The following is a 22,474-nucleotide window of genomic DNA, read 5'->3' as shown; positions in this document are numbered from 1 at the left end:
ACAGATGTGCGAACCATCAATTTATGTCTTTTTTTTCCCACAAAAAATGTAGTTATGCTTTAATTGCAGACATAGTAGTGTAATACTAGCACATAAGCTAACCGTTACCACAGTATGTTAAATCAGAAAATGAATATAGTGCCTAAATATGGGTAAATATCGCTCCCTACACCCACACAAACACACGACAAAAAGAAAAAGTGAGGTACCAGGGGATAAATGTCAATATATCAGATTCATCAAGTTCAACTCAGAAAAGAAAATAAATATTAAGAATTATTTCTGAGAGTTCTTAACAGAGGGTTCCACGATCTTAAATATTTAGTAGAAGAGCCTTTCAAAGTATGGATGCTATTTTGTGGTTGATCGTCCATTACAGATTGAAAAAAAAAATCAATAATAGGTAATTGGTAATAGCTGCCTTTAGCAGCCTCGACGGCTGATTATCGTTTTTATTTTCTTTTTTATCCAAATCACTGCGAAACCCCCAAAAAATACAAACTAAATATATTATCAAAACAGACAAACATCTAAAAACAATCTGCACAGTTTGGAAATTCTTTTTAAATAATATACAATCCTAAATAATTTACTATCTGTTACACTGCCAATCCAGGTTTTGGCCGATTCCAGTTGTTTTGACTGAAATGATGCTCAAAATATGAAGAAAGTTGCTGAATCGGCAGCAGTCGGGGGTAACTATTGGTAACTGTAATTATGCAGACATGACTTAGTGGGTCCGTCTGTGGTTGATTTCTAGACCTGACCGAGGTAGAAAAAAATCGGCTTCATGTGTAAAACTTGACCGATCGCCGATCTCCCAAATTAAAGAAATCGGCACCGATACATCAGTTAGCTGATAATTTGGTGCACCTCTATTTCATAGTAACATTTTCATAGTTTAATGAAATACTGTGGTTCTGGAAGCCAACGGACGTATGATGGAGGTTGAGGAGATTTCCTTTTCTTTGTTGTCACTCTCCATGTCAAAAAAATCAAGAATGCTGAGGAGGATTTTGGAGGACAGGATGCGACTCCAGACAAAGCAGTCTGACTCGTTCTTATCTCAGGTTTGGTTCCGACGGCAGGTTTGAGTTTTTGGACCTGACCCCACTGCAGGATGAGCTCTGTAATTGCCATGCGAGCCGCTTGGTGCGTTCATGTGTATTCAGGGCGTCGGCTCCAGCTTCACAGGCTGATGGGCCGGACTGAGCGGCGGCCCAGATCTGCGTTTAATGATTGCAGCGGGCCGCGCGTTTGATTGGATCGCTTTGGGCTGCACTTTTTTGCACAGGCAGCCGTCTTGTCAGGAGTTTTCTGGCTCTGCACCTCATCTGGGTTTCTCCGCTGATTGACACCAAAAGGTGTTGCTTTTAGATTTCTAATACCTTCTGAAACCTCTGGAGGACGTTTCAGTTTCTCCTCCTGCTTACCTCCACTTTGTGCTTTCAGTCAGAAAAAGTTTTTAAAATCAAATCAGAAACATTTTTGACAAATTTGCTTCGTCATCAGAACACGAGGAGAACTTGCGCGCCCGTTTCCCTCCAGCCTTCAACGCTCACACACGTCACTTTGCTTTGAGTTGAGAGGGATTCTTGAAGGGAACTTCAGTTCTCCGGCGCAGGAGGGAGAGTTTATTCCTCCCACAGCCGCTCTCCAGTGGAAACATCTGCTGCAGACCGCAGATCTCTGGTGGCCCTCGTGGTTGGCCTCGCTCAGACGGCCACATTGCTTCTGATGCACATCTGCAAGACGTTTGGTGGCTTTCTGTGTTTGTGGACTTAACGAGAGCTGAAGATTTATCGGCATTGATTTATTTTAGGGCAGGAAATTGCTGTTTTTGGCTAATAGCTGAACTCCCTCCTGCAATTTTCAAGCTGCAGCTTCTTTTAATTTTACTCTTTAGCAGGTTCTGAAGTGGCTTAAAGTTAAAGTTGAGGCTACTGAAGCAAAGAAAAAGCAAGAAAAGCACAAAATTTCTGTGTGGAAAAACAAACTACTTCCATAGGATTGGAGAGGAAATATAGCAGCTAATAAAAGGCTCTTAAAAACTGATTATACCTCAGTAAAAACAGAAGTTTTAACGGTTTGTAGCTGAGGTTACACTCAGGTTTATTTGTTTAGCACATTTCAGCAGTTCAGATTGTTTTACACCATAAAAATATAAAAACATAAAGTTACCAATTACAAAGCAGCAATAAACATTACATTTCATATAAAAAGCACATCAAATATGTTAGTCTTCTAGATATAAAGGAACTCAGTGTTTCGGCTGTTTAGACGTTTTCTGGAAGTTTGTTCCAGATTTGTGGTGCATATAAGCTGAAGCTGCTTCTCCATGTTTGGTTCTGGTTCTGGAGATGCAGAGCAGAACCAGAAGGCCTGAGAGGTCAGTGATTAATAAACTAACAAAAGTATTTTAAAGTATATTCTGAGTAGAAGGACTTTAGAACGGGGTGATGTGCTCCTCCTTCCTGGTTTTAGTCAGAACGGCAGCAGCAGCAATCTGGATCTGATTGATTATTTTAGGCAGCCCTATGAGGATACTGTGGCAGTAATCAATTCAACTAAAGATAAACTCATGGATGAGTTTCTCTAGATCTCGCTGAGACATTAATCCTCTAATCCTGGAGATGTTCTTCAGGTGATAGAAGGCCGACTTTGTATCCATCTTTATGTGGCTCTGAAGGTTCAAGTCAAAAACTAAATCATACCAAGTATTTTTTGTCGAGTTTCTTGTGGAAATATCTTAGGAAACTTTAAATAAGATAAAACTACCTGATAAATAACTTTTCATCAAGATATATCAGCTTGTTTTAAGTCAATAATTTCTTGAAATATTCTGCCAATGAAAGTAGTACTTTTTAAAAATAAACAAGCTGCTATTTCTGGCTGAAAAGTTACTAGTAAGGTCGTTTAGTATTATTTGACGTTTTCTACAATTTTTACACTAGAAACTTGACTAGTAAGATTTAGATGTTTTGCAGTGCAGACCCAGATTTCAGACCTGATCTCTATTTTCTATCTGTAATAACTGAAGCTGTTTTCTGACTCCAATAAGATGTTGAACCACGGGGTGCACTTTCTTTTTTAAACTGTATATTTTGGCTTTTTTTAAAGATAATAACTAAAGTCACCCTGGAATCTGTTGCGTTTCCGTACATGGGGTTCAGGTTGAAACCGTTTCCAAAGCCCATAAAGACCAAATCATGGTGGATTCGTCTTGATTTATTAAACTGCATGAGCATAAAAATGTTTCTTTTTATTTTCATAAACGGCATTAAACTGACTCGCGGATGCGAGGAAGGAAGTTGTCGCCTTTAATCGAATTTCACCAACATTCTTGCTGTAGCTGTGAGTAATTTCCCGTTTTGCTTCGAAGAAAGCAGACAAACACAAACATGCTGCCAGAGTGTTAGTGTTTGTCTTTGTTGGAGGTAGTTTGTTTGTGTTTCTTTATGGTCATGGTGATGCAGGCTGCATCTTCAGCTCCTCTCTGTGTGTGTGCGTAAATGGCCTGTTAGCCATCTGAAAGCAGTCCCCCTTCCCTCCTCCTCAGATGATGAATCCCTCATATGTTTTTGATGTCGGCCATGAAGGCAGTTTGCGCGTTTAGGCCCGCGCGACCGTGCCGCACCCCATTTCCACTCGCCTCATTTATGCTCATAATAAAAACCAGCGCGCGATTGTATACCCAATTTGCCAGGTGGTTATTGCTTTCTAAATTGAATGAGCCGCCCTAAGTGTGATGGTTTAGAAGTTGTGTGCAGCTTTAAGGCAGCGTGATGGTTCCACAGATTTCTGCAGGAACACAAGAGGAGCCGAATTACAGAAACAGGCATCAGGATGTGCCAGAGAGGCTACGGCGTTATTCCCATCTGGAGAGACATTTCACATTCCTTCCTTCATCCCCGTTTTTCTCTTTGTATGCACACTGTGTTCCTTTTCACCTTGCAATTCAAGTTGGATTCAGAGAACATCTGCGCAGATCATTCATGTCCAAGTGTGTAGGCGCGCCACAAAGAGCAGAACCCTCCGAGTGGGCTTGGATGTTTTATTTCACACAGATTCATGCCTGCACATGCAGTGTAGGCTCAGTTTGTGCCTCTTAATTCAAGCGTCAGGTTTGTGTGACCTCAACCACTTCCATCTCATTGTGGCCGATGCAAACGCCTCCTCCTGCTGGTGGGAGGGAGGCGGGTCCGCACAGGAACCCCGAGGTCATCCTGCCGCCAAAAAGCAATAAAAATGCACTCCTGCTTTTAATAAAGCAATTACAACTCATTACTGAGTTCAATTAATTTTCTGCTTTCCATTTAGGAAAGAGCTGAGGAATGTTGAACAGCAGAAATGAAGCGTTTGGGTGGAAATTTGCTCCATTGGTTTTGTTTCATTGTGTGACAAATCAACATAATTTAGTGACTGATTGGTTTTATACATTTACAAATCTAAAAAAGTGGGAAAAAAATGCATATTTATACACCCAGAGTCCCCTTTTACTCTGATACCCCTAACATAAATCCAAAACATACGCCTAAAGACACAAATTGAACAAAATAAAATATTTTTATAAATATTATCCAAATATATTCAGTCAAGTTCCACAAGTGTAGCATCCCAAATCTAAATGTTATTTTACTATGAAGACTGCTTCTAGGAATTTCTGTATTTCTTTCTTAAATATAGCAGATTTATTTGAGATAGTTTCTCGCTAAAATGCCTATAAGAGAAATTATACCACATATCTTGTATACTTCGGCTGCAAAGTGACAAAAAGTAAAATCAAAGTGTTGGTGTTTGGGGTGCAAACAATTAATCGACTTACGGTTAATGTTTCATCACATTAAAATTAGTTTCAATCGGTTAAGTAACAGCGTCCGCTTCTTTGCGGTGTTGTAGTTCGGCCGCCGTCCAGCAGGGGGCGCCAATGGTCGTCCTTAAGCGGAGCTGTTGATACAGGATTTAAAGATGGCGGCGGAGCGGTAAAGAGAAACGGTCCAAACAGAGTCCGGTGCGCAATGAAAGATGGACCTTAAGCGGTTCTGTTTTGAAATATAAACACTCGAAAAGCTCCTGAAGTTATCACTTAATGGCGCTGATTCAGCCGAGACACGAAGGCGAGGATATGATGATAGAAAGGTGGAGGGAAAACGAAGAAAAACTGTAAGATAGCAATAAATACGGTTTATTTTGAGAGACGTGAGAAGTACCAACCACGGATGGTACTTCTGTATAAACATCCTTCTGTTTGACAAATTTTATTCTTTTCATCTTTTACTGTTTATTCAGCAACCTAAGAGGCTCCTGTTTTGTTATTTCTGACTTTAATACATTTAATACAACGGACACAAAATAAGATTTAATGTCTTTTTTTAATAAAGCATTTTATGGAAAATGTTGTCCTTTGTTATGAAAAGACTGTTGTAAACTGAGGTTTTTAAGAAAATGGCTGTTTAGTAACTATTAATAATTGCATTAATAGTAATTGTATCAATATTTGCGTTTTACATCACTGTGTAATAAATGTTGGTGCTGTTTGTATTTTAGGGGCTGTGTATTTAGAGGGAGGCTTGGAGGAGGCCCGGCAGCTTTTCGGACGACTGCTTTTCAACACTGAGGTGAGTGCAGAAAAATCCTTAAAGGTTAATTTTGTTGCTCTCTGATAGAATAAAGTTTGTCTTAAAAAAAGTCAGCGCACACCCAATTCCTTCATATCTTTATTTTTTGAGAAAGCTGCCGTTGAAGACATTACCTCCTCCTAATAATTGGCCAAACCTTCGCACTGCAGGTTCTGGCAAACCTTGAAAGATCTGGACAAAACCTGAGCATTGTTTGGAAAAAAAACAAACACAATTCTGGAACAGAGATAATAGTTTTGTTGGACACCTGCTGTTGTTTGCATGTGTGTAAAATCAGCTAGCATGAATAAATGATGAAGGAAGCGGTGTTTGCGTCTGTCCCGGCCAGAAACGCTATGAATCAATTAGCGGCGTACGGCGCGAACTGGCGGTTCAGGTTGTTTGTGAGCCGCCCACCAACAAGAACCGGCACAACCCGACCAGAACCAGCAGAAAACAAAAGAAGGAATCTGCAAGCAACACCTTTTTATTCATATTGGTATCAGTGACGCTTATCCCTGTAGAGTGGATTACTTTCATCAGAATTCAGATCAATATTTCAGCATTAGATTTAGCACTGGAGCTGATTTATTTTTTTGTGTGTGTGTTTTCCCTGAAGTTGTGAACACATTTGGCCTTGTTTGTCTCTGCTCTTGGCTAAATTTACTGCAAATCTCTTCTGAGTTTGCAGCCAATGTGTTGGAGTGCTGAAACGCCCTTGCTTCTGTTTTTACTGTCATCGCGGGGCCATGGGAGTCGGCAAGAAAAACGATTTAGTTGAGGGCTGTTTGTATGAAGAGGGATTCACTCGAACAGATTTTATTTTTTTATTGCAGAGCTGCACAACAGATGTGGATGGGGAGGTAAAAAAAGAAAAAAACCTGAAATTTCTTTATATTACAGCAAAAACATCACAGAAATATACAAACATAAAAATATCTTATGAAAAACTGTATTAATGAACGCCTCGTTGATGGTGGGAGGCATTGTTGTCATAGTTGAGGGAGGATGCTTCCAGATGGACCAGAAAAATCCACAAAAGCAAACAGAACGGTTATAAATCAGGTCGTTTTATGTGTTTTATGTAATTTATGAAGATCAAAACTTTTCTTTTTGGCTTTGCTAAACCCAAAAAAACAAAAATATTAATGATTTTTGCACAGAAGTCTTGCTGAATCCAGATTAGTTTCTTTAAAGCAAACAGCTTGACAACCACTAACCACAAAGCTTTGTGGGCGATGATGGAGTTTCATCTATTCATAAACCTAACCACACCCACTGAACAGTTTCCTACATACAACTAGAAACAAAAGTTGTTTCACTGGGATATGATGGGACTGAAGATGACACATTTGACACATAATTGTGAAGCAGAAGGAAAATAATGCTATTTTTCTCTGGTTTTTGAAAATAAAATTGAAAAATGTGCTGTGCATTGTTTAGCCTTCCTAAGACTCTTGCTACTCAGTGTCCAGCTAACTTCTAGGAAAGTTTTGCATCCTTCAAATTTGATTAGATTCATATATTTAAAACTAAGGTCTGAAAATGTCTTAAATTTATTTCAAAAATATAAGTTGGCCTTAAATATGTAGATCAGAGATTTTAAATTTTGTTGAGGCAGGACTATTAGTCTTGTATATTCCATGTAGTTTATTTTTCTTTGTGACTTATGAACACCAAAGTTTGAGTCATGCACAGACTTGAGGCAGTTGAGGTTACTGCTAACTAGTTGCTAACAAACCCTTGCTAGCTAGTTTTCAGCATCAATCATTGGTAGGTAAATTATTGCCAGTTGGCTGGACAACATTCGTATTTGCCATTGACTCACTTCTTTTTCAAACGAAGCATTCTAGGCAAGAAAGCTTGACATTTCTTGTCTTAAATTTTATTCATAATGGTCTTAAAAAGTCTTAAAAAGGAGTTGGTGAAACATGGAGAAAGCCTGTACTCACTCAGGCTAATGCAAGCTAGTGGCTAATTGAGGTCAAGCTAATTGCAACTGAGGGTGAAGCTAGTTTCTGATCAGGCTAACAGCTACTCAGAATCATGCTAACTCTTATGCTAACTAACTCAGAGACAAGCCACTTCTAAGAAAGCTAACAGCTACTCTGTCAGGCTTAATGGCCAATGGTGAGAGGAAGTTGTTTTGTCCTCACGCCCTTTAGGTCTTCAGGTTGAGCAAAAGTTCCCAAGGTGCATAAAGATGCAACGATGAGCCAATCTCTTTCCTTCCTTCTGCCTCGTTTCTCCAATCTTGGTTCTGTAAGAAAGACTCTTTAAGAGGGAATTCTGTCATTCCGCACCAAAATCCACATTTTTGAAAAACAAATGTTATATATTGGTTAGTAATGGCATTTTCCACACCCATAGAGAGTATTAAAAATAAAAATCCTACCTGTGCCTCGCAGGAAAAGAACTGAAATTGCATTCAACAAATGACTCACTTGTTTGCAACAAATTGAGAAGAAGTTGAGATTGTTTTCAACTCCAGTTTGAGATCCTCAGACATTCAGATGGAGGATTGAAATAGTGTGGCTTGTCAGCCCCCTGCTGAATCCTCCTGATGGCTGTTCTGTCACACAAAGCCGAGAGGAGGCAGATGGACAAAAGACCAGAAAGCCAAACACCAGCCGTGTGGCGGGGTGCGATGGCTACGGGGGTGGGGAACAGAGACGGACAGCCAGGCTCTGAGATCCACACAAGCCGCTTGGATCCTGCTGCACTTCCACTCCAACTCTGCAGAAAGGCTCTTTACACAGCACATTACTGAAACTAATGAGATGAGGTGCGAAACTGAAGCACTTTACATTTTTCTCTATCAAACTGTGGAGATTTTTTGCTGCTCTGGCGATTTTTCCTTTACATCTTTACATCTTTTCCTCCTGTGGAACAGTCTGTTGTGACTTTACCTTAAGAGATGCTTCACATCGCCAGCTGGAAGAACTTGTTCTGGTGCAAATCATTAACATAGAGAGAAATAAGGACATTATTTTAAACAAGACTGACACAATCTGAAAAATTAAAGTTGAATAAAAATGTATAGGATGAGTCCATTGGTCCCTCCAATCAATAAATCAAGTTTATTTTCTAGAATATTTCAGCAACACTGCGGCTCAAAGTTTGTTTTTACATCGTGAAAACAAGCAAAAGCAACATCATACAAACAACAGTTGTAAAAACCAATAAACAAACATTACATTTAGTCAAGAATAATCAATACACCTGAAGTATGTTGGTCAATCTTCATTTATTATGGTTCAAAAGTAAATCTAAGCCGGTGGAATTTTCAGTGTTTCAGCAGTTCTGTTGTTTTCTGGAAGTTTGTTCCAGATTCGTGGTGCATAGAAGCTGAATGCTGCTTCTCCATGTTTGGTTCTGGTTCTGGGTGCAGAACCAAACATGGAGAACCAGAACCAGAAGGTTCTGGATGCAGAACCAGAATCATCCATTTTACACAGTAAATTAAAAGTGAAATGTATGTGAAAAAGGAACAATAAATTAATGCCTCATCAAACAAAAGCTTCAGCATTTTAACCGAAACGACTAATCGCAATAATTGTGATAAATTAAATATCAAAATAACCGTCTAATTTAGTAATCGATTAGTTGCTAACTGGAGTTTACAGACTTAAAAAAATACTGTATAAAAATATATACATTCTGCATTTAAGATGAGCAAAGAACAAAAATAGAAAATATGTTGCATACAGAAAATGGTGGCTTTTACTTTCCAATAATTATAATTGGTTAAACAAATCAATAATCAACAGATTAATCCTACGCTGTATTGATATTAAGTTGATTAGAAAAGGCTGAGATTTTCACATGCTGGGAAAAAGTATTTCTTTAGCTGCAGATCCATCATTTGCTACAAAAGTTTAGTAAAGAAATGTTACTGCATTCTGGGCAAATCAATGTTATTTTTAAAATTATCCGTTTAATTGCATATTTTAATGTATTTCTAAAAGGCTTAATCTTTTTTATTCAGTAATCTTAAAATTTACAGTTTTGATATGTCAAACTATTATGTTTTTTAATACAAAACATAGATATTTTTGTGTCCTACCTCATTATCTTGGCACAAAAATGTGCACACATTTGATCTAAACACTCAATTACACCAAACATCCATGTTTAATTCTCACCTGGCTCCACTGTTCTTGTTTCCCTGCTTCCTCTAATCAGTTTGGCATTCATAGCGGGAGCCAAACCGTCTATTTCCGTCCCCACAGTTTTCCCTCCCAGCACATCACCTTTCCCAGGCTCCGGTTCCCAAAACAACAGGCCTTTATGTCGCCTCAGATGGAATCTAGCCTCATTGCACACGGAAGCCTGGAGGAGACAATACATGCTAATTTGCTAATGACATTACTGTGGAGGTTATTAAAGCGTCGACGGAGAGGCAGGAGGCGTCATCTTCAGGGGGAAGCTGCTCGATTGCTCCCAACCTGGACTCGACGGCGATATTGCGTCGGAGACGTTAATGCCACCGTTCCGACCTGAGGGAAGTGCCTCTTTTAGGGGCAATCACAATAATGGTCTCTCTGGACGCCCATGGGCTAATCTGTTGGATTTCATTAACACTGCCGCGCAGACACATGCACCTCCAAACACCAAACTGCACAAAGGTTGCTGTGACAACTATGGCGGTCACCATGGTGCTGGGATAATGACTTTTTTGGAAATACGGCATTGTGACGGGCTTTTTTTTCACAGGTGGGCACAATAAACAAAATGGTTTCCAGCTGGCTTCGTTTCCTCTTCCTGCTTCATGGAGATTTTTTTTGTTTCTGAAATGGAAAAAATGAGTCAGCAAGGCACCGAAAAACAAAATCTTACCAAGTTTTATTGTCTAGTTTCTAGTGCAAATATCTTACTACACTTAAAATCAGACAAAACTAACTTAAAACTAAGTTTTCAGCTACATACTGGGGAAAAAGTTAAAAAATGTTTTAGTTCCACTGGCAAATTATTTCACTTCTAATGAGACATTTTCCTGTGTTGTAGTTGCAATAATCTGCCAATGGATCAATATTTTGTCCTGCTGAAAAATTACTAGTTTTGTCTTAATTCAAGTGTACCAAGATATTTATACTTGGTAAGATTTTCTGTTTTTGCAGTGTGATCTTCATTGAACTCTTCAGACCCAAGACTTAGTTCAGTAACAGAACCATCATTTTATCAATATGCTAATAAAATGAGTCCTTCCTTGCTAATATCTTACAAAATAAGTCATTTTCTCGTTCGCTTTCACTGTTTCAAGCACTGGAAATTTCATAGTAGGGAAATTTAAAACGGCACCTCGACTGTTCGCTGACAGAAAGCTCTTTGGACTCCTTTTATGTTCGTATTGATCAGCAGTGCCATCTTCTATCGACCTTCCCGCCGCAATACCGCGTTTGATGGATTGATTGGCAGCTTGCAGCAGGAGACCAATTTGTCAGGGAGCATTGGACCTTGTCAGAGAAGAAGTGGTAGATGGCCTTCAGTCCCAGGGGCGGTCCGGTTCGGCAGGGAGGGCAGGTGGGGCGCTGTGGGCTGTTCAGCCTGCTTGTGAGGCCAAAGTTTGAGCTAAAACTGATTCCTGATTCAAGACCTGCGCTTACTAAACTTCTTTCTGTCATGTGTTGTAGACATCATTGCTCTTTTGTGTTTTTGCAAATGTCTCCCACGCAGTTTGCAGAGTTTTACCAAATATGAGCAAAGTTTTTATTTTGTCACTTTCTACCTGAAGGGATGAAGTTATTGGTACAAAGAGAAACAAAACATAAACAAGTCAACCGTTTGCTGACAAAACTCACAGGAAGTTTGTCCTCCTTATTCATAACCATCGCTAGACCTGAACTGTGAGCTAATATTGTTTTTACATGTTTATTCTGTTTTGTATAACTTCACGTGCTGATAAAATCTTGCCCGTTCACATTTCATCGGCTTATTTTTTTTCTGTAGTTTTTAATAATTTGATTACATTTGAACTACAACTCACTCGACGATGAAATCTTTCAAAAAATGTTTACCTTTTTCATATTGGGTGAAGACATGTCTAACTTTGCTGTTAAGCTACAGTTTCATTAGATGGATTAGAACATTTTTAGTGAATTTGCACCAAAAGTAATCCAGTTAGATTTTTTTTTAAACAATTTTAATGAATTTGTACAAAAACAAACAAAAAAAACAAAACAAAATCCAACACCAGTAGACGTTGCATATTTAAAATAAATCTATTTTTACATTTTATTTTGCTCCATAAAAACAACCGATATTGACTTTAATTGCTAAACAGTTCAGGAATGCAAGTAGAGCACAAAAGGTATTAAAGATTATATTTCTCTAAAATATTTGAATTTGCTTGAACAGGTTATGGGCCACATTAAACATATAAATGACTTATAATGGTCTCATTTTACATCACAGAAATCTTTTAATATCCCCTGTAGATGACAGGTGATTGCACTATACCACTTTTAATTTTGCATCTAATTTTTTTCACTTGTATTATAAACTGTGCAGTTGACTATTTCCCCCCCTTGTTTGTAACCAGAGGTAAATCTTCCAAACGGCTGTGATTCAGCTGCTGCACATGATGATTTGTGGCCCCAGTAATTACACCTTCCTTCTGCTGGAAGAGAGAGAAAGAAGAAAAGAGTAAAAATATTGTTATTCTGAAATGCCCCACTCGATGCCGGCTTAATCATCGTCTGCCTTGTCTTTAGGATGGCTGTAATTGAAACATTAGCTGTTCAGGTCTATATGCGGCATGTGGGTGGCTCGTGTGCGCCCTGTGGATTAGTTTTAATCAAAAACCCTGATCACAAGCCGATTCGTCTCGTATGTACTTCACTGCATCCATTTGTTTCTCTCCTTTGCTTCCCTTTGCAGTTCCTTCTTGTGTGTGCACATGTTTTAGATTGCGTTACAGTCGTGTGTGTGTGTTTTGTTTTTTTTTTAGAACCAATACTGTGACTGAAACAAGGCTGTGATAACATGAGATCCATTAGCCGGTGCTATCGATGGTCTTTAAGTGATCTCCACAGCCAGAGAGTCTTTTGTTCACAAGCAACGCCATGTATCCGGCGCCTTCCACCTCCAGTCCCAATCTTGGATACAGGCAACCAAAAGGAAGCATTCACTCAAACGTATTGACCGCCGTCATGAATTTTTCATTGGCTGCTCAAGGCGATGGGCTGCCAGCTGGGTGTGTTGAGAAAATGAGGCTCCCACTCAATACCAATGGCCACACACACCCTCCTGTCCATTGCATTTTAAAGTTTATCTTCTTGAACCTTTTAAACACCTGAGTGATACTGTGCTTTAGAGGACCTGTCCACTTCTCTGTACCACTATGTATGAATCACTCAACATTAGAGCATAAAACTGCCTTTTGCTCCTTTCTCCTTGGCAACAGCTTGAGCACTTACTCTCCCCCCTCTCCCTTGGTACTGTATGCTTTCCCAGCCCTCCATCTCTTTTCCATTTAATCTATAAAGTTACCTCTGAGCAACGTTGAAGAAACTTGTTGATTTTTGTACGCATTTGCCTCCTCAGGAAAGGTAGACAAAGTGTGTTTCTCCCTGGAGAAAATATACCTCCCAAAGCTACAGCCTACCAACCCGCCTGTCAGCAACATGCTGTGTTTTCCACTCAGATACACCTCACAACCTCCCGTTTACCATCTCTGCAGTGCGTTGTCAGTTCTGAGTACTGACGGTATCAGAAAATGAGATGAAATGCATAGTGTGCAGATAAAGATGTCCATTGTACCAGCTGTAGGATGGTTTTTTTCCTCACCACTTGTTCCCAATAACTTACTAAAACTCAAAACATTCAGTAAAATATGTATTAAATAACTTATCTTTGCCCACTTATCCATGCTTGGTTGTGGAGGGGCAGGTTCCAGTCTCCATTGGATGAGAGGTGGGGTACACAGGTTGCCACGGCAACAGAGGGACACGTCCTCTGCTGAGGACAATTTAGGGTAACCTGTTAACCCAATGGTCATGTTTTTGAACTCTGGGAAGAAGCCGGAGTACCCAGAGAAAACCCACACAGGTACAGAGAGAACATGCTAACTTTGTGGGAAACGGAGATTCTCATGGGAATATCAAGCTAACGACTTAAACGGCTAAAGGGCCACCAAGGTAAAGGGAGCTCAGCTACACCTGCTGCACCTAGGTGGATGGTTTAAATACATCTAACAATAGGGAATTAATTATTAACTTGAGTAACTGTTAGCATAATGAATGAATGAATATACTTTATTAATCCCCACAGGGAAAATTGACATCAAGTAGTTTTTGATGCCAATAGTTAGCTTTCTTAGCGTCTAGCTTGACTAACATTTAACATAAATAGCCACTTGACTGAATAGTTACTAGCTTCAGCATCCATTAGTAGAAACCGTTATCATGATAAAAAATTGTTGGCTCAAGGAATTGCTTGTGCTAGCAGATCTTAGCTTGTGTGGGTTTTAGCTGGAGAAGCTAAGGTAGTAATAACATTTAGCATGCTCCGGCCAACAGCCGGTATGTTGGTAGGAAAAGTTATTACTTTGAGTAGCGTAAATAGTTAATGATCGAAAGAGGTGTTGGCTTCAGAGTAGCTGTTAGCGTGATTCTTTTAAGAATATACACATTCAACAAAGTCACTCTGAATGTTGTGTACAATCTCTGGGGAAAGATTTTTGAAAAACAGATATTCTTATGGGACAATGAAGCTAATAGTTACTTTTCCTAACAGCTACTCTGTTAAAAAGGTTACCAAGCTAATGTGCGCTCAGCTAAATCTGCTTCACTTTTCTAATTACTAGCTTGAGTAACTGTTAGCATAAGTAATTGTTGATGCAAATAATTAGCTCTATTATCACCTAGCTTGAGTAGCATTAAACATGAATAGCTGCTAGCCTGATTAGCTGTTAGCTTCAGCATCCATCAGTGGAAATAACTATTACCATTTTAGAAAATTCTACTGGAGTAGCTGTTAGCAATAATTGCATTTAGCATAATTAGGCCAACAGCTAGTATGTTGGTAGGAACATTATTAGCTTGAGTTGCTTAAGTAGTTGATGATAGAAATAACTTTTAGCTTTTTCTATATTTTCTACTTTAGCTTTAGAGTAATTGTTTGCTAGTTTAAAGCTAACAGCAAAGAGTTATTTATACCAAACAGCATTAAAGTAGCTACTAGCTACTACAGCACTATTTTGGATGGTTCAAACTAAGGTCAATCTGAATGCTGGTGTGAAGATAAACATTTGTTTTGCTGACAACTATTGCACACAACCAACCTTCAAATAAAATGTACATCCTTTTTGTAATTTTCCCTTTGCTTGAAAGATGAACTGAGGTGTATTAAATTAGTTTTTGAAGAGCAATCAGACTTTTTCACCTTCAGTCTATTTTTTCATTGATAATTTCCTAATTTGTTTACTTTTTTAAAGCTGTGTTATTTATAACCTCGAACTTGGAAGACCTTCACGCCATGAATTTCTTCTGCCTTACTCCTCATCTTTGTTTCTGTCTTCACAGGACCTGCGGGAGGTCTGGCTCCACTACCCACCTCACCCCCTGCAGGTTGGTTGAGATGCGATTTATTATTGATGTTTATTTGGTTTCTGTTGGCTCTCATTAAAACTCACCTCATCCATTTGGAGAAAATTGTCTCCTGGTAACCCATAGGCTGTTATTTTTTGCAACGGCTGATATTCATTTTATAACTGTCAAAGTGTTTTCCACCAGCTTTGTTGTGCTGCTTTCCGGTTTTGGTCAAGACCTTAATCCTCTTTCTGATTTACTCTTCTTCAGCAACATTTCACTCTTAGCTTCTCCCTTTCGCTCGCTCCGCGTCGTCACCGTCTCTGCTGTACTTTGACTGCCACGCTCCGCAAAGAAACACTGAACATGTCAGCAGTGTTTGTTTGAAATTAGAATTTGGAAGACGAGATCAAAGATGCCATAACAGGATTACGATCCCGAATCACATGAGGTCTCCAGGGACCGCCAGGCATCTTTCTCTCTGATGTGTTTGTAGGAAGAAAGCGTTTCTTTCTCAGAGATTTGGGTTTAAGCTCTGTAAGTGCATGTGCTATAAAGTGTCTCAGCGTTTCCACATGTTTGTTTTTACATGTCTGGCCCAAAATAGCTTGTTTCTGTACATGTGTGGCTCCTCATCCGTCTATTTGTCACCTCTAAATGTTAAAGACTCAGAGAGAGAGCCTGGGTGTTTTTGTTAAGCTTGTCAGGGCTCAGGATTAACCGACTGCAGCCAGCACTCCGTTTTCCTAGTGAGCTGCACCGTCCCCAGCAGTGAGTACATGAGCGGGGTGCACCCCCGTGGGTCCACCCCACGACCCGCCACTGCTCTGCGGTGCGAGGTCTGCTTCCATTAGCCACTTCAGAGCAGGAGCCTCATTACTGCACTGGATGCTGCTGCTGTTTCCTCTGGTGGTCCCCTGACATTGGCTTGGTAAACTGTTCCAACTGCATGGCAGCTTGATAGCATCCTGCCCTTTAAACTCAGGAATAATCAGCATTGTGTATAACTTTACATTGTTTTAGTAGGGTTTTTTTTTCTGGCACTACTTTTGATCAATACTTCAACAAGTTTTCTGAAGTTATTGTTTTTCCAGCTTTTTTTCTATCCAGTTCTTGTACATGACCTGAACTTACATTTTCTCAAAGTGAGTGCTGGATCCAAAAGTAATAAGAACTTTTAACCATTTGAGATTTATTTTAGATAATACAACATTTTCTGAGTAGTTTTTACCATACCTGCTTTTGCCATTGTTAACTGTTAGCTGTTTTTATGTTGTGGCTACCTTCCATAACTGTTAGCCTGAGTAGGCTAACAGTTAGCCTACTCACTGTTAGCTAACTAGCTGTTAGCTTGAGTCACTGATTCTTATTTGTTGGGTGTTTGTTAGCTTTCCCTACCATTTGTTTGGGTAAATGTTAAGTTCAGTATCTGTTAATTGATGTTAGAATGAATAAGATTTAATTTGATTGGCTATGAGAGTGTGTAGCTCTGACCCTTAATAGCTTTAGCTTAAGTGTTTGTTAGCTTGACTTACAGTTGGCTTATGTAGATTTTAGCTGTACTTACTGCAAACTTGGGTAGCTGTTGGCCTGAGTGACTCTTACCTTGTGTAGTTAATAGCATGAATGACCTTTAGCTTGAGTAGTGGTTAGCATAAGTTACATTTTGCTTATTTAACCAATAACATGAGTAGCATAAGTAACCGATAGTGTGAGTAATACCTGTTAGCTTAAATAACCTTAAGCTTATTTAGCTGGTAGCATGAGTAACTTGAGTTCATTGTAGCTCAAATAGCTATTACTTCTGTTTGTTAGGTTATGTTAGTTGTATTTTAGTTTAACTGACTTTAAACTACAGACATTGTGTCTGATTTAGTTCCAGACAGTGAGGAAAAACAGGCGGATGTACTTTTTTTATTTGTTGCGTGTAAACTTCTTGTTTCAACTGCAGATAATCACCTCAGAAAGCCAGAACTCATTTGTACTTTATTGAAGATTTTGGTCCATGCTTCATTATCATGATGAATTGACCAGTAGCAGTGTAGTTGTTCAATAATAAAATTGTAAAAAAATAAAATAAAATCAACCCCAGAAGAAAAGCAAAGGACTCTGAGAGGATAGTTTGCAGAAGCTGTAAAGCGAGCGTCATTATTCACTCTAATTGTGTGTTTGCTCCAGTCGCTGTTTGCTTAGCTGTTCTCATAAGCCTTAGCAATGAGACTTTCTGAGTGTGTGTAACTCTAGTTGTTTCCTTGGTGAATAGCTCATCAGCTGCTGGAGAGCTAACAACTTAACTTAATTAGTTAACTAATTTTAGCTTGGTTAGCTGTTAGCTTTGGTTGCAACATTAAACTTTTGGAAACCTGCAGCTGCTTGTATAAGATTGCTCAACCCTGAAGACCTGACGGTGGAAACATATCTATTTTTATAGATTGTATCTCTATCTGACATTAATCAGACCAAATCTTTCTTTTTTTAGGTTAGTTGGGATTGCCAAAAGTTTTCTATTTGATGAAGTGTCAAATTTTAGGCAGGTGTTCGCTTTGGCTATATTATCAGTAACTCCAAACTGTAAAAATGTGAATACTTACTGGGTTTAAACATGGCAGGTGATGTGGATTTGTTTAATGACGGAGGACATGGTCCAAGGAGATCAGTACCTTATATTAAGTTGTGCATGATTATTGGGCAGCTTCTCTTCCTCAGGCAAAAATGAACTAAAAAACTGACTGACTGAAATCTCAAAAAGTGGAAAAAAAAGGCTTTCATAGGAATGCTGTGCTCTTAAAATTGCTAATATATGGGTGTGTGATCACAGGAACATCAAACATTTTGTTGTAAATACATGCAAAAAAAGATGCTAATTAACTGCCAAAGACTTGAGAAGAATCAAACATGAAACTACGAGGAGTCCATTCTCCATCGGTGCTGCAGAAATGCAGCGTTGCTGTGAGGTGTTCAGAGTTTAAGGTAAGGCAGGGCGGAAACCTGACCACCACCGAACACCAAGAACTATCTGAAGGCCGATTTTTCAAAGGTTTTATGGACTGATGGCGGATCAGATGAATGGAGCTCAAAACAGGAAAAAGTCTGCATCATTCATGAAGACCGTGATTTTTAATGCAGGACAAAACTCCATTACATATGTTGAAGTTCCCGAGTGCGTGACTCGCCAGCAAAGAGGCTAAAGATGAAAATCTGTAGGTTTTTTTCACCTTATGAATCTATTTTTTTACGTTTCCTTATAATTGTGCACAAATACATTTAAAACCCCGTTCATATGCACCAAACAAAAAGACACATCCACCTTTTCTCTCTTCACAGTTAAATTAGACCAAACATTTCTCAAATCAGTTATAATTACCAAAATCATTTTTATTTTTATTTGCCGTGTGTAAACGTCTAGTTTCAACTGTTGATGTACGCCTCATACAACCAAAACCCACTCGTACTTTACTGAAATTTTAGTTCCAAGCTTCATTATCATTCATAGTTATGAATTAACTGGGAGCCGTGTGGTTGTTCAATACCAAAATTATAAAAAATCAACCCCAGAAGAAAAGCAGAAGACCTTGTAAAGATAGTTTGCTGAAGCTGTGAAAGAGTCATTATGCACTCTCTTCTTTTAAACCAAGGCTAAACACACGTTTCTTTTTGAGTAGCCTTAAATGGAACATCATTGATTTAACCTGCATTCTAGTTTTTTATTGCTTTCTTTACAACACTGCAGTGTAATGTTTTGTCTTCATCATGTGAAGCACGTTGGATTTCCTTGGCGAAATGTGCAATACAAACGTTGCCTGTGTGCATTCAGTGAAATGAGTTCTGCACCACGTTGTGCTGAAACGCCGCTCCGAGTGGAAGAAACCAGGAGTCAAGCAGCAACATGAAAAATCACATTACGGACAAAAACTTCAAAGTTGGAGACTGTAAATGTGGTGTGAAATGGAAATGATGGTTTTAGGACAACATTGCAGTTGTGAAGATGGAAAGAAGAGGAAAGAACATTATGACGGCATTTTGAATCATTAAAATCAGCGTGAAAAACGAAGCCATTGGCCAGTCAAAGAGAAGAGAAAGAAATGTCCGCCATCTTTTCCTTTCTCTGTTTTTTCCCTGTTGGTGATGCATGTTTGGTTCCCAAAACGACCAGCAGCCCTCGGCACAACCCAAACCTGTTCCAGGAACAGTTTTCTCTGTGGAAACATGCTGCTTTGGAAGGAAATGCCCTAAAAAATTTAGCCAAGTTATAGTTTTAAGGCAATTGTACCAAACTACAGGGAACATATGTCTTTAGGAAAGTTTCCCATCATCATCCTCACATCTAGGAAGTAGAAGGAATTTGTTTAATCTCAACTGACCTTGGACAGGAAAAGTTTAGTCTGGCTTAATGAGAAATGCAAAATTAACTTTTTGTAGGCTTTTCTATTCCATTTGGGTTTCTACAGCTTCTAAAAACAAACGCTTACACAAAACTGCCCGGTCGGTTTTTGGCAATCAGTTTATGTTTGTTAGTGTCTTGAAAATGAGTCATTTCAAAAACCTTTGAGTAACAATCAACAGGCACCACGCAGTTACCTAGAAACCCAAGCATAGCTCCATCACCTTTGGTCAGCTGGTTGTACCGCTGTTTAATGGCTGCTGGAAAAGTGATGTGATTTATTTTGCATTTACCATCCAGAAACCACTTGCTATATTCTGGTTGTGCAGAAGGCTCCACTTCTGCTTTTCAAAGCTGTACGGTTGTATAGTTTTGCTTCTGTTTGCACCCATTTTCATGTGAGTGCATCTTATTTGGATTTAAAGTCAAAAGAGGTCCTAAGACATCTCACTTCGTCTAAAATCTCATTATCTAACAATGATTTTCTTTTTAAAAAATGTAATTATGTTTTCTTAGGTAAATCTATTCTAACCTGTTCAAGGAAACATAATAGGTCACCTTTAATGTCACATAAAGGGACAAAGTTTGGTATTTTTGTGCAGTGGATCTAAAACTAAGGTTTGATCTCTCTTAGTTAATTCAGTTCCATCACTTTTTACCAGTTTGCATCCAAACTGGACCAGGCTCTCCTGTTTTCTGGCGTCTTTTCCTCTGCGTGTGCGTGAAGAAACATCACATGCTGGAATCTGAAGCAATCTAAAGCCGTTCTTCCCTCGTCATTATAAACATATTTTTTCATGAGTGTTGAAAGCTCCCAAAGTTACAACATGAAGCCCAAAAATTGTTGCTGAAGGGTAACAAGGTGTAACCTAATTTCCTTCCCCACCAAGACGGGGAGGAAGAAGTGAAAGAGGAGCTGCCCTAATGAGGTTTGAGCTGACGGCGGTGGCAGCTCGCCACGGCATGTGTAATTACGCGTGCACACATCTTTGGCATGCGCCGGGCTTGCCACCGCCGCGCCCCGCGGAGGGATGTGGGGCGCCTCGCGGTTTACAGGCACTTCCTCGTGTTTCCAGTTGATCCCACCAACACCCAGCGCACAGACAAGCTCTCCAGGATAATTTAGCAGAACGTCATTTACGTCGAGTGCGGATTACAAAATTTCTCCTTCGGTTTATCAGGGGGGTACACGAGTGTCGAGCTTGTTGGTGCCGCAGCTCTGATTCCTCCTTCGTTTTGGACTCTGAAAGTGATGCTTTGAAGGCGTTTCAAACATTTTTATATTTATTTATTTCCTCATTGCTTCTGTTGATTCCCCCCTCTCCTCCTCATCCTCTCTTTGCTTCGTTTGAAGCCTTGCTCCTGGCCATTCCCCCGAAGGATAGCTAGCTCCTGTGAGTGCTGAACTCGTCAGATGTTGTTAGTTGTGATTCATGACATTTAAACGCCTCGCGTTAATTAACAGAGGGAATTTATATAAAAAAAAGAGAGGCAGGAATGAAATGTTTCTCGGTACGTGCCGGAAGATGGAACCATGACATTACCGGCAGCGCTCCAATTAAAATACTCGGTTTAAAAATACATCTCTGCTCTGCTCGCCGGCTTGCCATGGGAGATTTTGAAAAATGATGCTTTAAGAGAGCGCAGACAAAAAGAAATGTTGGGAAAATAAAGGATCTTCTGAAGAGCCTTGATCTGGTGTGTTTGGGAGAACAAAGCAGCAGAAGGTCAGATAAATGTGCTTCAGTTATCTTTGGATGTCCTCGAGAAATTGCATGGATTTCTTCTGGAAAATATGTTTTGGTCAAGCTAACAGTTGCTCCACACAGAGACCAATTAGACGATTCCAGCAGCTTAATTAATGCCCCATAAGAACGTCTGCATGCATTTATTTATTTACTTTTTTTTGACTATTTAAGAATCACAATTCCTTATTTAATGAGCTTAGTCATGAGCAAATATTGTGGTGAAAGACTGAGAGCATTTTATCTTTATTACATGCAAAATAACAATGAAAGTCACACAGTTACTCATGGGGCTCAAACAATTAATCGAGATTAATCAATTGTTGAAATCGGCAAATTTAGTGATTTAATAATTAACTAGAGCATACACTCAAAAAAGGCAATTTTGCTAAAAAAATAAAATAAAATAAAATAAACCAAACTGTACAAAGATGAAAACCCCTTTCTGCGTAAAAATATGTCTTGGCCAAAACTCCTTAGTTTCATCCAGCTCAGATTCACTACAGGAACATTATAGCATTTTAATCAATAAAATGTTTTTTCTCATTTAACCTTCCTGTAGTTTTAGAGCGACGCTCATGAGGAGCGCGGTGAATGTCACGGTCGGCATTGCCCCGTCAGACCGTCAGTGCCCGAAACCACACAATGGAAAAACAAACAAAAGTGTCAGTGCGACCCCGACTCTTAAGGTCGCAGGAGGGTTAAGGAAAGAATTTGTTTATTTGCATCTTTTAATGTATTTCTGATATTGGATAATACAAGGATTAAGTCGATGCATGAAAAATCTGTCGGATAAGCCATTTTCTTCACCATTAATCGATTACTGGAATAATTTTTAATTGCAGCGGTGGTTGCTCGTCTTTGATGAACAGGTGACTTTCTGTACTTGTGAGTCACCAGATGAATCGACTGTAAGAAATGCCAGAGAGGTAAAAGGAGCTGATTGAATGAATGACTGAGCGGCTCCGTCTGCTGCAGATCATCTGTTTGATTAGAGGTAAAGATATGCAAATGGCACCAAGCACAGCACTGCACTGGGAGGACTGGGAGGACTGGGAGGACTGGGAGGACTGGTTTTAAATAATGAAGACGTTTCTTCTTCATCACCAGCCCGGCGGCCCTCAGGTTGAATTTATCTGAGCATAAAAACTGTTTAACTGAGGAACGCCTGAAAGGAGGCACAGACTCATCCATCCATCA

At 39.4% G+C, this 22,474-nt stretch overlaps 1 protein-coding gene across 1 annotated transcript in view; it reads left to right on the top strand.

The window, feature by feature from the left end:
* drosha (drosha ribonuclease III) overlaps positions 1-22,474 on the top strand; it is a 123,432-nt gene that overhangs the window by 66,097 nt on the left and 34,861 nt on the right. The window contains exons 23-24 of the mRNA XM_007565032.2: positions 5,548-5,618; positions 15,143-15,187. Coding sequence (XP_007565094.1) covers positions 5,548-5,618; positions 15,143-15,187 — 116 coding nt within the window. The remainder of the gene's footprint in view (positions 1-5,547; positions 5,619-15,142; positions 15,188-22,474) is intronic.

This window comes from Poecilia formosa, unplaced genomic scaffold (assembly GCF_000485575.1).
Source record: "Poecilia formosa unplaced genomic scaffold, Poecilia_formosa-5.1.2 Scaffold171, whole genome shotgun sequence".
NCBI lineage: Eukaryota > Metazoa > Chordata > Actinopteri > Cyprinodontiformes > Poeciliidae > Poecilia > Poecilia formosa.
The sequence above is the reverse complement of the archived record's forward strand: the minus strand, read 5'-3'. Positions and strand labels throughout refer to the sequence as shown.